We start from the raw sequence: 13,016 nt of genomic DNA, 5'->3' as shown, positions 1-13,016 counted from the left end.
ACACGTGTTCCTGGAATCCTGCCCGCACTCTCACACCAACTGTAGTAAGACGACTCGCTCGGCTCTCCCGGAGACAGACTCAGGACACACGTTCTCAGGTTACGTTCCTGCTGGTTTATTATCTGGCATAAAAACCAGCAGGGTTTCGCAGGAGAAAGAAAAAAACAATAAACAAAGTCTAGCTCAGTCCATAGATGAGCGGGTTCCGCCCGCTCTCGGTAGCATAAACTGCACAGTCCAAGTAACAAGCTCTGCAGCTTCCACAATACTGTCTGGAGACTTCCCTCTCCAGACCACACTCCAGAGAAAAAAAAACAGGACTGAGCTTTTACACATTGCTCAGCCACACCCTGAGGGGAGGTAGGGGGAATGGCGTCCCGCCCTCTTTGCCATTCCCATAAAACCGCACACCCTTTAACAGAGTAAATCTACCAGCATATAACACGCTGGCAGAAAAATAAAGTAGGTCTTAGTTCACACAGGAGAGCATCCTGAATGACACATACCTCCCCTCACATATAAAACCAGTGACACTGTCACAATATATATATATATATATATATATATATACACACATACTGATATCCATGTGCTATATATTGGGATATTTTTGGATTAGGGACTTATATGATGCCCTTTGAAAGCTAGTGATATAAATGCATCCCATTATTCATTATTGACCAAGTATATTTGGCAGTCCCAAGACTGGTTTTCCAGGAGGCTATTTAGATGTCCTAGTATCAAGGGCCTTGAGTGAATACACAGGAGGGTCCCTATTTATGTCACCATTCATAAATCATTACTTTGTCAGAGAATTGGCAGTGATGTCAGTGCACAGAATGACTCAAATTTCAACATTTTCTACATTTATTCCTCCAGCACTGAGTTCTGCCTTTTATTTGCTGCTTTCCTTTAATAAATCAAATAGTTGAATATTATGGGGGCATACAAAGCAAAAATATGAAAAAAAAGCTTTCAGATTTGGAAATCTCACCACTAGGTGTTCCTTTCTGACTAACTTGCTGTCCACTGCCTGTTGTCAAGTGCAATCCACCTGTATCAGCAGGTTACATGAAGTCAGGAAGGGTTTTGGCTCTTTGCTCCTGCTCTCCTGTCTGTCAAACTTCATACAGACATAACAGACAGCTTTTAGTTGATGATATAGAATATCAGTGGCAGGCATAGCGTATTTTGTGAAGTGAGGAAAATGAAGTGCCAGTACCTATAGTGCTGGCAAACTGTTTAACACAGAGGAATCACCAATCAAATAAAGCGCATTGGAAGTTACAGAGCATGAGAATGAGGACAGTTTCTTGACATATGAAAGTGTTATGTGCATCAAAAGTAGCATTAACTGTGGGAGACAAGCAGCAGCACGGCTTTTCTACAAGTTTTATGTGAAAGGACAGGTATGCAAACATTTTGCTTCTGTTCTTTTTTTTTCAAGGAGTAATACAGATGAACATCAACAACAGCCTCTCTAGATACAGAGCCGTAACGCTGTCTAACGTGATATCCACAAAGCACCAGCCCGGCAATCATCCAGGATAAAGAGTGGGAGTATTATTTGGCAACTTGATCCTAACAGATGTATCACCTTACAAACTGAGAACGCTTTGTGATTCTAAAAATACCTGGTGAATTGGTTAATATCCTTCAAGCCTTGGCCAGGTGATAAGAATTCTAAAGATCTCAGTTCAATATTATGTCATGAATGCAGAATTAATAGGAATTCAACACCATAAGTTTATATTAGCACAAAGACTAAATCAAAACACAGGGGCCGATCTGCAATGTTTCCAAAAAGCAAAAGAGTAAAAACCAGGAAAACAATTTTTTTTTTAGAATTATATACCAAGAATTTTTCCATTGTGAATATATAAAGCTTCTCCTGCTGCTTAGTGCTGGTTTCCTCACACATTTAAGCAACACCACATGGGATGGGGGGGGGGTGATGTTCGGCATTATCATGTTAAAAAACTGCAAAAATTGCTATTTTTGTTATTTATGCTGTGATTGTGGGGTGTATTTTATTTAAAAAAATCTGTCACCAGGTTTTTGTCGCCTAATCTCATGGCAGCATAATGTAAAAAGAGGGACCCCGATTCCAGCAATGTGTCACTTACTGCAGCGCTTCACTCTCCCCGACTCCTCTGCTGATCGGTCACATGGATTACAGCGGGTGAAACTTAGGACAGGTGAGTATAAGGATTTTTTATTTTATTCTTATTTTTACAGGTGTTCACTGCAGGAGCAGATACTACTACCCTCATCACTGTCCCTGCTGGTGCTGATCGCAGCGCCGGCATGAATCATGATGAGGGCAGCGTTCAGCACCCGGTGCTTGGGAACAGCGCTAACTGTACAATGATTCCCAGGAAGCTGGTCCGTGTGATCCTGATGTGGCACACGGGCGGCACACAGTTGCCACACGTGTGACACACTCGGATACACGGGCACACAGGACACAGATATCTCCAGTATCGTTTTTTTCCGGTACTGGAGATATACGGACGTGTGAAACTGGCCTTAACCAGAGAGTATTACCAGAACAAGCCAGAGAATAACCCATTATTAGTGCAAGAAAAAAGATAAGTACCCCCATTAACAGTGCCATAAAATAATTGGTACCATTTACATCAACTAGAGATTACCCCCATTAACAGTAATATTTGGCCCCGTGTACCCTAACTGTAGATTATCCCTATTACCAGTGCAGTGTCCATTTCAGAAAGCGCACTAGGAAGCACAAATAGTAAGAAACATGACAATATGGACGTTCTGAATTTTTTGATTTTCATCTATTAAAAAAGTTTATATTTCAAACACACAAAGGAGATTGAAACATATATCAAGGGTCAATCATCCAGATCTCTGGGCATTTGGACCACCAAAATGTTCTATGGTGATATCTTATTTTGGCACAGAAGAACGTTGGTGGTCTGTGTCTTGTGGGCATTATACAGAATTAAAACATTTTGTGTTTTGCCAAAAAAAGCTGTTTAACTGTCACCACTTTGAAGTTATCAGACCTCTACTATGGCCATACAGGGTATAGAAAAGTAAATCTATACATACCTGTATGGCCCATAGTAGAGGTCTGATTGTAGAGAAAAGCGCTTTAATCAATTCTATTTTGTACAGGCTTGGCGTCCGGGGGATGCCAAGCAATCCCCGCCTATGTGCTTATTATTCCCCCAAATCCCTGCCTATATGCTTAATTATCATATCCCCCTCCCCTGCACGTCACAGGGTCCTGCGATGTGCACTGTGCTCCCTGACTTCCCGGGCATGCGCAAAGCGCCGTTCACATAGAGCTCACATAGAGCGCGCTTTGCTTCATCCCGGCTCCGTCTGCCTGTGCTCTGCGCCGCAGGTTTCTATTGCGCAGGCGCCGGGAAGTGACAATGACTTTTGGCGCCTGTGCAATAGAAACCTGCGGTGCAGTGCATGGAGAGACGGGCCGGTACGAAGCAAAGCGCACTCTATGTGAGCTCCATCTGAGCAGCGCTTTGCGCATGCCCGGGAAATCAGGGAGCACAGTGCACGTCACAGGACCCTGTGACATGCAGGGGAGGGGGGATATGATAATTAAGCAGAGAGACGGGGATTTGGGGGAATAATAAGCAGATAGGCGGGGATTTGGGGGAATAAAGCGGGGGATTGCTTGGCGTCCCCCGGACACTAAGCCTGTGGAAAAAAGAATTGATTAAAGCGCTTTTCTCTGCAATCAGACCTCTACTATGGGCCATTCAGGTAAATATAGATTTACTTTTTCTCTACCCTGTATGGCCATAGTAGAGGTCTGACAACTCAAAAGTGGTGACAGATTCCCTTTAAGAATAGTTATCAATGTCATTTTCTGTGGTTTAATATTAAAAGTCATTAGCAAATTTGCTTATCTAAAAATCTCAATATTACTAATATTTTTTAAAGGGATCCTGAGTTTACACTAGTAAATTTCTTACAATGTGAGATTGGATTTGCTTTATGATATGATTATAAAGAACTGCAGGGGGTTATGTTGTGCATCCACCATTGGGATTATAAAATACAGGCAAACTAAGGCTGATTTACACTGGCAGATTCCTGACAATAATGAGCTGGTCGGTGCTCATTTAAAGGCTCTTTACCATCATTAATACAGTGTTCATATTGTCGACAGCACGTTCATTGCTTACATTGGCAACAATGATTTTTGCAATGAGCCAAACTACGAACATTTGCTTGTTCATTGACTGCTTGCTGCATGTGAACCATCGTTCGGATGATTATTATTATTATTATAGTGCCATTTATTCCATGGCGCTATACATTATCAATTCATTTATAAGGAACTAAACGTTTTGTGAAAGTGGCCTAAAGGTTTGATATAAAATGTCATGAAGAAAAGAAAGACATTCACATCAGGTCACCAGTTCAGGTAATAAATCCTGGATAAAGGCTGTGCACGGAAAAGACCTTGGGCCGATTCCCAGGTTAACAATTAGTGAAGAAAAATGGGGTGGTCCAGCTACCGCAAAAAAATATCTATAAAAACATCTTTTATTGATATGATCTAAAAGTTGGAAGGCTAAAAACAGACAGTTTCCTATGCGTTTCAAGTGTTAAAAGCTCTTAGTCATAGCCAAGAGCATTTAACTCTCGAAACGCATAGGAAAAGTGTTTCTGTTCTTAACCTACCAATTTTTAGAGCATATTAATAAAAGATGCTTTTATATATATTTTTTGACATAATAAGTACCTCACATAAGAAGAAAGTTTCAACAGTTAGGCATTCAGGTCCCGATTCATCAAGACCAGAGTTGTTCACGCTAGTCTTGATGAGGGTCGTGCTGGAGTCAGAGGCGCCTGATTCATTAAGAGGTGCATGCTTTAATGAATTAGACAAGTCTGGAAAGTGGTGTGCGCCACAAATCCTATTACAATCAGGGACATATTCAATTAGAGTAGCAAGTATCCCCGCACCCCGTCGCTCTCCTATCCCAACCTATCTCTGCCCATTTTGCCGGAGATGGCCGACACTGGCATGAAAATGCCAAAAGTTGCAACATTTTTGTACAATTTTCAAAGCATTTTAAGCCAGAATTCTGGTATAATCGCTGTTATAATTCTGGCGTAATCACTTTGATGAATCAGGTCTAATTTTAATAAGGCTGATAGTTCTCTGATATTATCATCAGTGGCCTCAATTAAGGCTCGTATTGCAGCACCCAGACAAACCTATGAAATATTACCTTCATTACAAAACTACTACAATAGTCTACCTGTTATTGTGCGGTATAACGCCCTAGTGTTCTACCTGAATAGACCTATAGAATAATTTATACCAGCTGCCAAAGGAAATCTTGGGAAATCCATCAGTATTTTGTCTGTAACTCATCATTATAATGTTGTAGATATTGTTTGCCGTAGCTCTGTTTTTCCATTACACAGAGGACGCACCTTGGGGTGGTTTTTAGTTTCTATTATCTCCTTTCTCCTGTTCTTTTTGTCCTACAGTTATAAGACTCAATTCTTGCTACATCGGTGGTGCACTCAGTGATGATGATGATGGGAAAATCTCATGAAGTATACACGGGACTTTAATACAAAAGAGCATGTCATCACTGTGCCCATTCGCCATCCATTTGGCCGGTATGTGTCGCCAAACTGCAGCCACGATTGTATGGAAAAGTCAAGTCCACTATACTCTCAATACACTAGAGTACAATATGAAATATGGCGGATGTGCTGCACAGAATCCTTCTTTTTTAGTGGGAATGTCTGGTAGACGTGTGCAACTATATAGTCATACAGTTGTCTGTCTGGTGTTCTGGTCTATATGGGGGACAGCTGGTCCACAAATGGTCTTGGAGAAGGTCATTGCCACTCGTGGTGGTTAAAGTATGTATTTCCACCATTTCTTGCCCTTTGTTGCAAATTACAATATAATTTAGATATAAGGATCTAAGGGTATCATCAGCAGAATGTCCATCTTATGGGAAGCCATTCAACCAGCAATATATTCTGTGTCCAGTCAAGTGTTACCTTTGTTGGAAACATGGGTCTGTGTGTCGTAAGGCACAACGATTAGGCTGCTCACCGACATATAGTTTACGGCCCCAATACCAGAATGTCCAAAGGTTACATTATTAATAGGGATGATGAAATGGACCTTTTTTTATAGCCATGAAAATCGAACTAAAGTACGATTTAATATGGGTCCATTTCTACATCCATATTACCGACTCAAATCCTGACCCAAACACAGGTCTGATCACATATCCGTCCATTTGGCACTAGACGTTCTCTGACTGTATGAGCCGATACTGAACTTGGGAGCGGTAGGTAGATCATTATATGGTGACACCTTGAAGGCTATTGAGATATTCCTTCGAGGGCAGAAGCGCTATAATCAGGCAATGGCTACAGAATATATTGGTGCTTTCATATTAATGTCCCCATGATTGTAAATTCACCCAAGTACAATAATAATGGAAATATAGAATATTTCCAACCAGTTCAGTTGTTCGATTTGAGAAATATTAGAGCTGTGGTGGCCTGATACCAATCCATGTACGTAACACACCCACCAATTAGTTCTGAACATCTGATTGATTTCCACTATACGAAAATGGAACAAAGCCCCCAGAGAGTTAGATGTGTGTGTATATAAGTCAGCCTTACACTGAGCCTGGAAAAAAGCCTAATTTGTAGGATGTAGCAGGATGGATTAATACATCCAAATCCACTGAACCGTGTAACTATCAAGAGCAAAGTCACAGGTTTACATGGAATTAAAGCCGCAATTTCCATGGGGAATAAATGTACATTTTTATGAACTAAGCGCTTGATTCCCTTTTTATAGATTCAGAGGTAGCAGAATTTATTACTGAACTAATTTATTTATAGGACCAATAAAACACTGAGGTCGACAGTTCTATCACAAGAAAGAAGCACGCAACGCTATTCTTACAGTGAAAGCGAGGGAACGAATGAGAAAACCTCAATGAACGCTGGTCCAAGTGTGTGTGTATATATATACACATTTATAAATTGATACTACTCTAACTTTATGTATGTGCAATAAAAGAAAGGACCGCTCTCGGGTATTGATCTTCGATATGGAAAAAAGGTAAATAAATATGAATAAATCATATGTATATACATATATACTGTTTTCCATATGGAAACTGAATACCCGAGAGCTGTCCATTCTTTTATTACCCATACATAAAGTTGGAAGAGATGCAGATGCTCATGTTTAATATTACACGTCCCACTAGTCCTCCGCTGTTAGTGGAAACTTGAATACATAATTTTCTTGGGCTTTTATTAAGATTTACTAATGGGTCATGAGATTTGGATAAAGCAAACCAGATAATAACGCAGCATCAAAGCATCTGTCCCGTGCCATCCACAATGGTCCATCACTGGACATCGTCTCTCCTGGGCACCAATACATTTACTCCTAAAGGCTAATTCATATTTTTTTCTTCCGTATTACGGACGCAACGTCTCGTATATGCCCCAGCTAAGCTAGGACGTGCGGCCATAATACAGACGAGAAAATACGGCTGCTATCCAAGAACTGGCCCCTAAAAGTGAAACTTTTTGAAACATTTCACACTTAAGGTAACATTATTGCTAAAATAATATAAAATAGATGAATTGGCATTGTTTCTACATTGGGTATTAGAAGTTCCTTGAGTTTAAAAAAAATACATGCAGTCCTATGTAAATCTACACATTCCAATAAGGTGTTCCAGTTCGTAATTTCAAGATGTAGGTAAAATGTACCCATCACCCTGGCTCTGCTGCACCCAGTAACCCCATATTCTAGCACATCCCAGTTCTCTCACCTCTCCAGGCAGGTATGGGGCAGAGCTGCTAATCCTTTACACATTTTGGATTCTGGAAAGTGAGTCTGGTCCTTGAAAAGTAACAGGGGAAATCTTCCGTCTTAAAAGCAGCAGCTGATTTTTGGAAGGCAGCTGTTTCTGGCTTTCTGCTTCTCTGTTGCAGTCTGTCTCTGGCAGTCTGGTGTAGCTTTGACAGAAGCACTCTCTACTTCTCTGACTCTGAAGCAGTCTCTTACTAGCAGAAGTATATAGAGGTTTAACCCTGGAAGAGAGCCAGCCCCTCATCCAATGACCTCCTCCCTTACAGCACAGGCTGCACCACACTCACATCTTCACTTTCCTCAGGGTTTGAGGGGCTGCAGACCCTGGAAGGAAGAGAATGTGGATGGATTCTTCCAATACACAATTATACATCGCACTAAAAACTTTTATTTTAATATTAGGTATTTTAGTTTTAGTCTTTTTCTAAAAAGTGCTTTATTATATTTTTTTTTGCATGGTAATAATAATATTTTTACTTATTTGACATAATCTTTTTCAGTATTTTACAACTCTGGAGTTCGTTATAAAAACTACTTGGTAGATTTGGTTGGACCATGGCAGGTCTCAGACGTGCAACTAAAAACTTTTGTGTGACTTGTCGGGAACTTGCTGTTGCTGTCTGGAAGTTGCTGTTGAGGGATTAGCTGTTAATAAAAAGCCAAATCACCGAAATGTTGTACAACGCATGAGAATCACACACATCAAGGGGGAAAAGTCATGTGTGACTTATGACCAACAATCCAACACAACCACAAATGATTAAAAATAATGTTGCAATTCAACACTATAATCTTCATGAGGTGTGACATATGGCATGGCTTAGCCACAGGCTTTAAAGGCAACTTTTTGTGTCATATTTGATGCTTAGACCCTACACTAATCTAAAAAACTGGGTTGCCCAGTTATGTTCACACTGAGCTTTTGAGTTTTTGGAGCCGATCTACTCAAAAATCCTTTTCAAAAAGCGCTACAAAAACACTTGCTAAAGCCGCCCTACTTATTTATATGTGAAATCCACTTTGCTGTTCGTATGAGTTTTCTAAGGCTATGTGCCCACGATGCAGAAATGAAGCAGAAAATTTCTGCATCATTTCTGCATCTCCCTGGCAGAAAAAACGCATGCAGATTGTACATGCGTTTTTCCTGCCAAATACATGCGGATTTGAAGCGTTCTTCACATGCATTTCCGCATGCGGGTTGACAAGCGCTTTCCAGGCGATTTTAGCATCACTTGGAAAGTGCTTGTCAACTAGGTCACACTATATAAATCCATGCAAACAGCATATATATAGTGTGACCATAAGAATGTTTAAAAATAAAAAAATAAACCTATACTTACCCTCCGATGGCCCGGCGTGTGTAGCTGTGCTCGCTCCTGTCTGCCAGCTGATCGCGGGACACTGCACTGAAGGGCCTGCGGTCACATGACTGTGACGTCACCGCAGGTCCTTCAGTCCTGCCCGCAAGCAAAGGGAAGGAGACCGGGGACCGTCGGAAGGTGAATAGAAACTTTATTTTTTTTTTTATTCTTTTTTTTACAGGTACAATGGTACCCAGGTCTGGATGAGAGTCTCCTCTCCTCCAGAACTGGGTACCATCCGCACATTGAAACGCATATAATCCGTGAGTACAAATGTACTGACACGGATTATATGCGTCTCAATGCAAGTCAATGGCGGCGATTACGCCGCGCTTCCGCAAAATTAATGGACATGCTGCGGATTTTTGAGCGCAGCATAAACGCTGCGGAAAAATCCGCAGCATGGGCATAGGACTTGCGGAATCCCCTTGGGGACCATGGGGGGCGGATTACCTAGTGTGTGACAAGCGTTTATGCTGCGGAAATTCTGCAGCATATACGCTTGAAAAACACTACGTGGGCACTTAGCCTAAGCCTTATATTGCCAGAGGTTTCTAAAAATGCCTGGTGGAATAAAAAAAAGTGCATGTCACATCTTTGAGGTGGATCCTGATGGAATCTGCTCCAAACTAGGCATTGTCAAATCAAGAAAGTGGAAGAAAATGCTTAAGGGGGAAAAATCTTTTCCAAAACTTTCAAAACTTTTTCAGGAAAAGCTCTAGAAAAAGAAACACCCCCACCCCCCTCCACCCCCCAAAAAAGAGCTTCTCCTAAAAAAAGCTCCACTTGAAAAACTCACAGTTCAAAATCATCCATGTGAACAGCTTTAAAATAGCCTTAACATTTGGCCTCCCTTTACAAACTTTCTATTGGAACGTGACACTATATTTTGTTTCACATGTTATATCAAGAACCTGTTGTCACGGGTGTGTCAGGTGTAATAGACAGTCGCTCTGGATCTGGCTGTAGAAGGTCACTACGCTTGGCACTACAGATGCTGCTCCCGTCTGAGCGTACAGATAACCCACTCCACTACACCTACTTTGACTCCTTCTCCCATATACAGCGCAGACGCGCTTCGTGCATGCACTATTCATCCTCTGTGGCATAGCTGGCCGGGCGGGTTTCCAGGGCGACGGGAGGGGGTGACGTACGTCCTCCTTCCCGTTGTTTCCTGCGGGCGACGGCTGGCCGCGCCACGGGGAGGAGCAACATGACGATTTGCGCTACGATTCGCTGGCTATCAAGGCTCATCCATTTAAATAGCACCTGCTTTTTATTACTTACCACACCTCCTGACGAAGTCGGAAGGTGAAACGCGTGTCGAGGCTATCGTACGGGTCCCAAGCGCACCTTGCTTCACCTGACAACATGTCACAAGGTAACTTTAACCTCTCATTGTGGTTCTAAGTCCTAGACTAGGACACACTAGAGATAGGACTAGTTTGCACTTACTTTACGATGGATTTGAAATACATATCTGTTATATCTTAGGTCAGTAATATATTTATCAGTGCACTCCATGGTCCAGTATAATTACTAGGATACTTCATTATTTGATAACCTGCCTGGGACCATGTGTCTCCCCCTTTTTTTCACTATGGTGAACTTTCTACAATCCTTTCCATAGTGTTGTTGCAGTATTTCTCACCCCATTTTTATATGATCTTTTCTTGTCTTGTATATTTATATAATATTGAATAAAATTTATTACGGTTTCATAAAACTGTTCCCCCAGTTTTTTTGATTCCCTGTCTGTCTCTAATAAAATGCTATGATAATTTATCACTATTAGTATTGAGCATTCCGATACTGAAATATCGGGTATCGGCCGATATTCGCAGTATCGGAATTCCGATACTTAATTCCGATACTTTTGCAATATCGTATACCGGAATCGGAAGTTCCCATAATGCAATGAGCCATTTTCATTTTATTCAGCCAATGAGGATCCTAAGAAGTGTGGGCACATCCTGTTAGGCATGTAGGCATCTTAACTAATGGCATGGCTGTGATTGGCTGCTGAAATTATGTCATGATGCACTATAAAAGCCGCCGCCGCCATTTTGAGCTCACTCTGCTGTGAATTCAGTTAGGGATAGGACGCTGTTGTTCTGAGGGACAGTTTTAGCTGCCTATTTGGTCTATTCTGCTTTACCCAAGCTACTTTATAAATCGCTGTGCCTTGCAGCGCTAGTGCACAGTTCTCTGTGCTGTTCACCGCTTTCTGCAAGGTCTCTGTGTGTGAGTGCAGCTCACCCTGTAGTGTGTGCTTCAACCACGTCTGGTTGTAGTGCACTCAGTGTGTGTCACTGCCTCATACATTGTCCTTTTTTGCCAATTCATAATTTTTCCTGATATCTCCTATTAGTGTGGTGGTTCCATCCGTATTCAGCTAAATTGGTTCCAAACACACTATATAGGAGTAGATAGAGAAATTTTTTGGGTCTTGCAGCGCTAGTGCACAGTGCTCTGCATCTGTACTGTTCACCGCTGTCTGCAAGGTCTGGTGTGTGAGTGCAGCTCACCCTGTAGTGTGTGCTTCAACCACGTCTGGTTGTAGTGCACACAGTGTGTGTCACTGCCTCATACATTGTCCTTTTTTGCCAATTCATAATTTTTCCTGATTTCTCCTATTAGTGTGGTGGTTCCATCTGTATTCAGCTAAATTGGTTCCAAACACACTATATAGGAGTAGTTAGAGCAGCCTTTCTGCAGCATTGGGCCCTGCAGCCCCAGCCAGATTAGTATTAGCCTATTTTTTGCAGCCTCATCTATTGCATTGTAGGTTACCTTCCTACATTGTAATAGCTACAAAAAGTTTGTGATACTATCGTTATTACATCTTTAGGCACATCCAGTGTCTTTTTGTGACAAAAAAAACCTAAATAAAGTTCACCAAACACTCCACTTTACAGTTGTGTAGGCCACATTAGCTCATATTAAAGTCTAGTCCACACTTTATAAAATTAGTGTTTCTTATACCTGTTAGCAGCTGTTCAGGAATAAGCACACTAAGCCCTTAGTACTTTTCTGCCTATCTTTATCAGTCTACCAAGATGAAGAAGGCAGGGAGTAAGGCATGTGGTCGTGGGCGTGGAGTTTCTGCAGGGAGAGGACGTGAGGATTCTGTGCCTGCAGGGAGAGGACGTGGGGATTCTGTGCCTGCTGTGGGCACCAGTGACTCAGCATCCCCCAGTTTTACCAGGGAACAGTCCTTTATGCGCAGCTTTGTAGGAGCTAGCCGTACCCCACTGCTGCGCGAGGACCAAATTGAAGCCGTTGTCGGATGGATGGCAGCTAACGCATCGACTTCAATTAGTTCCAGATCCTCTCAGGTCCTGAGCACTGAAGAGCACCCATCTGTCTCTTCACCACCTGCCAAATTGCCCAGGCAGTCAGAGAGCCCTGGACAGGAGCCATCTCTACTTCTGTTCTCTGAATCTCTTGGCTTGGAAAGAGGGGGCCAGCCAAGCAGAATTCTAGAATTTGAAGAAGAGGTAGTATGCAGTGATGCGCAACCATTTTGTCTCTCTGAATCTGAAGAGGCGGGTGGGCCAGTGCCTATGGTCAGCAGCACACCTCAGAACGCATCTGATGATGAGACTCAGGTGCCACTTTCTGGTGCGTACTGTGCTGTCGAGACTACCCAGGAGAAGCAGTTGTTTGAAGAGGGTGGTGTAGATGATGAGGTCCTTGACCAATCATGGCGTGAGGGACAGGAAGGTGGTGGGAGCAGCTCTGAGGAAGAGATTCCCTGAACGGCCCAA

General features: G+C 42.2%; 1 protein-coding gene across 1 annotated transcript in view; it reads right to left on the bottom strand.

Moving 5' to 3' along the window:
- The window catches only part of RGS5 (regulator of G protein signaling 5), a 193,960-nt gene extending 185,857 nt beyond the window's left edge, over nt 1-8,103 (bottom strand). The window contains exon 1 of the mRNA XM_073643078.1: nt 7,845-8,103. Within this exon, the coding sequence (XP_073499179.1) occupies nt 7,845-7,888 (44 nt within the window). The 5' untranslated portion in view covers nt 7,889-8,103. The remainder of the gene's footprint in view (nt 1-7,844) is intronic.
- Nucleotides 8,104-13,016: the final 4,913 nt, after the last annotated feature.

The sequence above is a fragment of the Phyllobates terribilis genome, unplaced genomic scaffold (genome assembly GCF_046119375.1).
Source record: "Phyllobates terribilis strain yellow unplaced genomic scaffold, ASM4611937v1 Scaffold_8__6_contigs__length_399053987, whole genome shotgun sequence".
Lineage (NCBI taxonomy): Eukaryota > Metazoa > Chordata > Amphibia > Anura > Dendrobatidae > Phyllobates > Phyllobates terribilis.
This window is presented reverse-complemented; position numbering and strand designations above follow the sequence as displayed.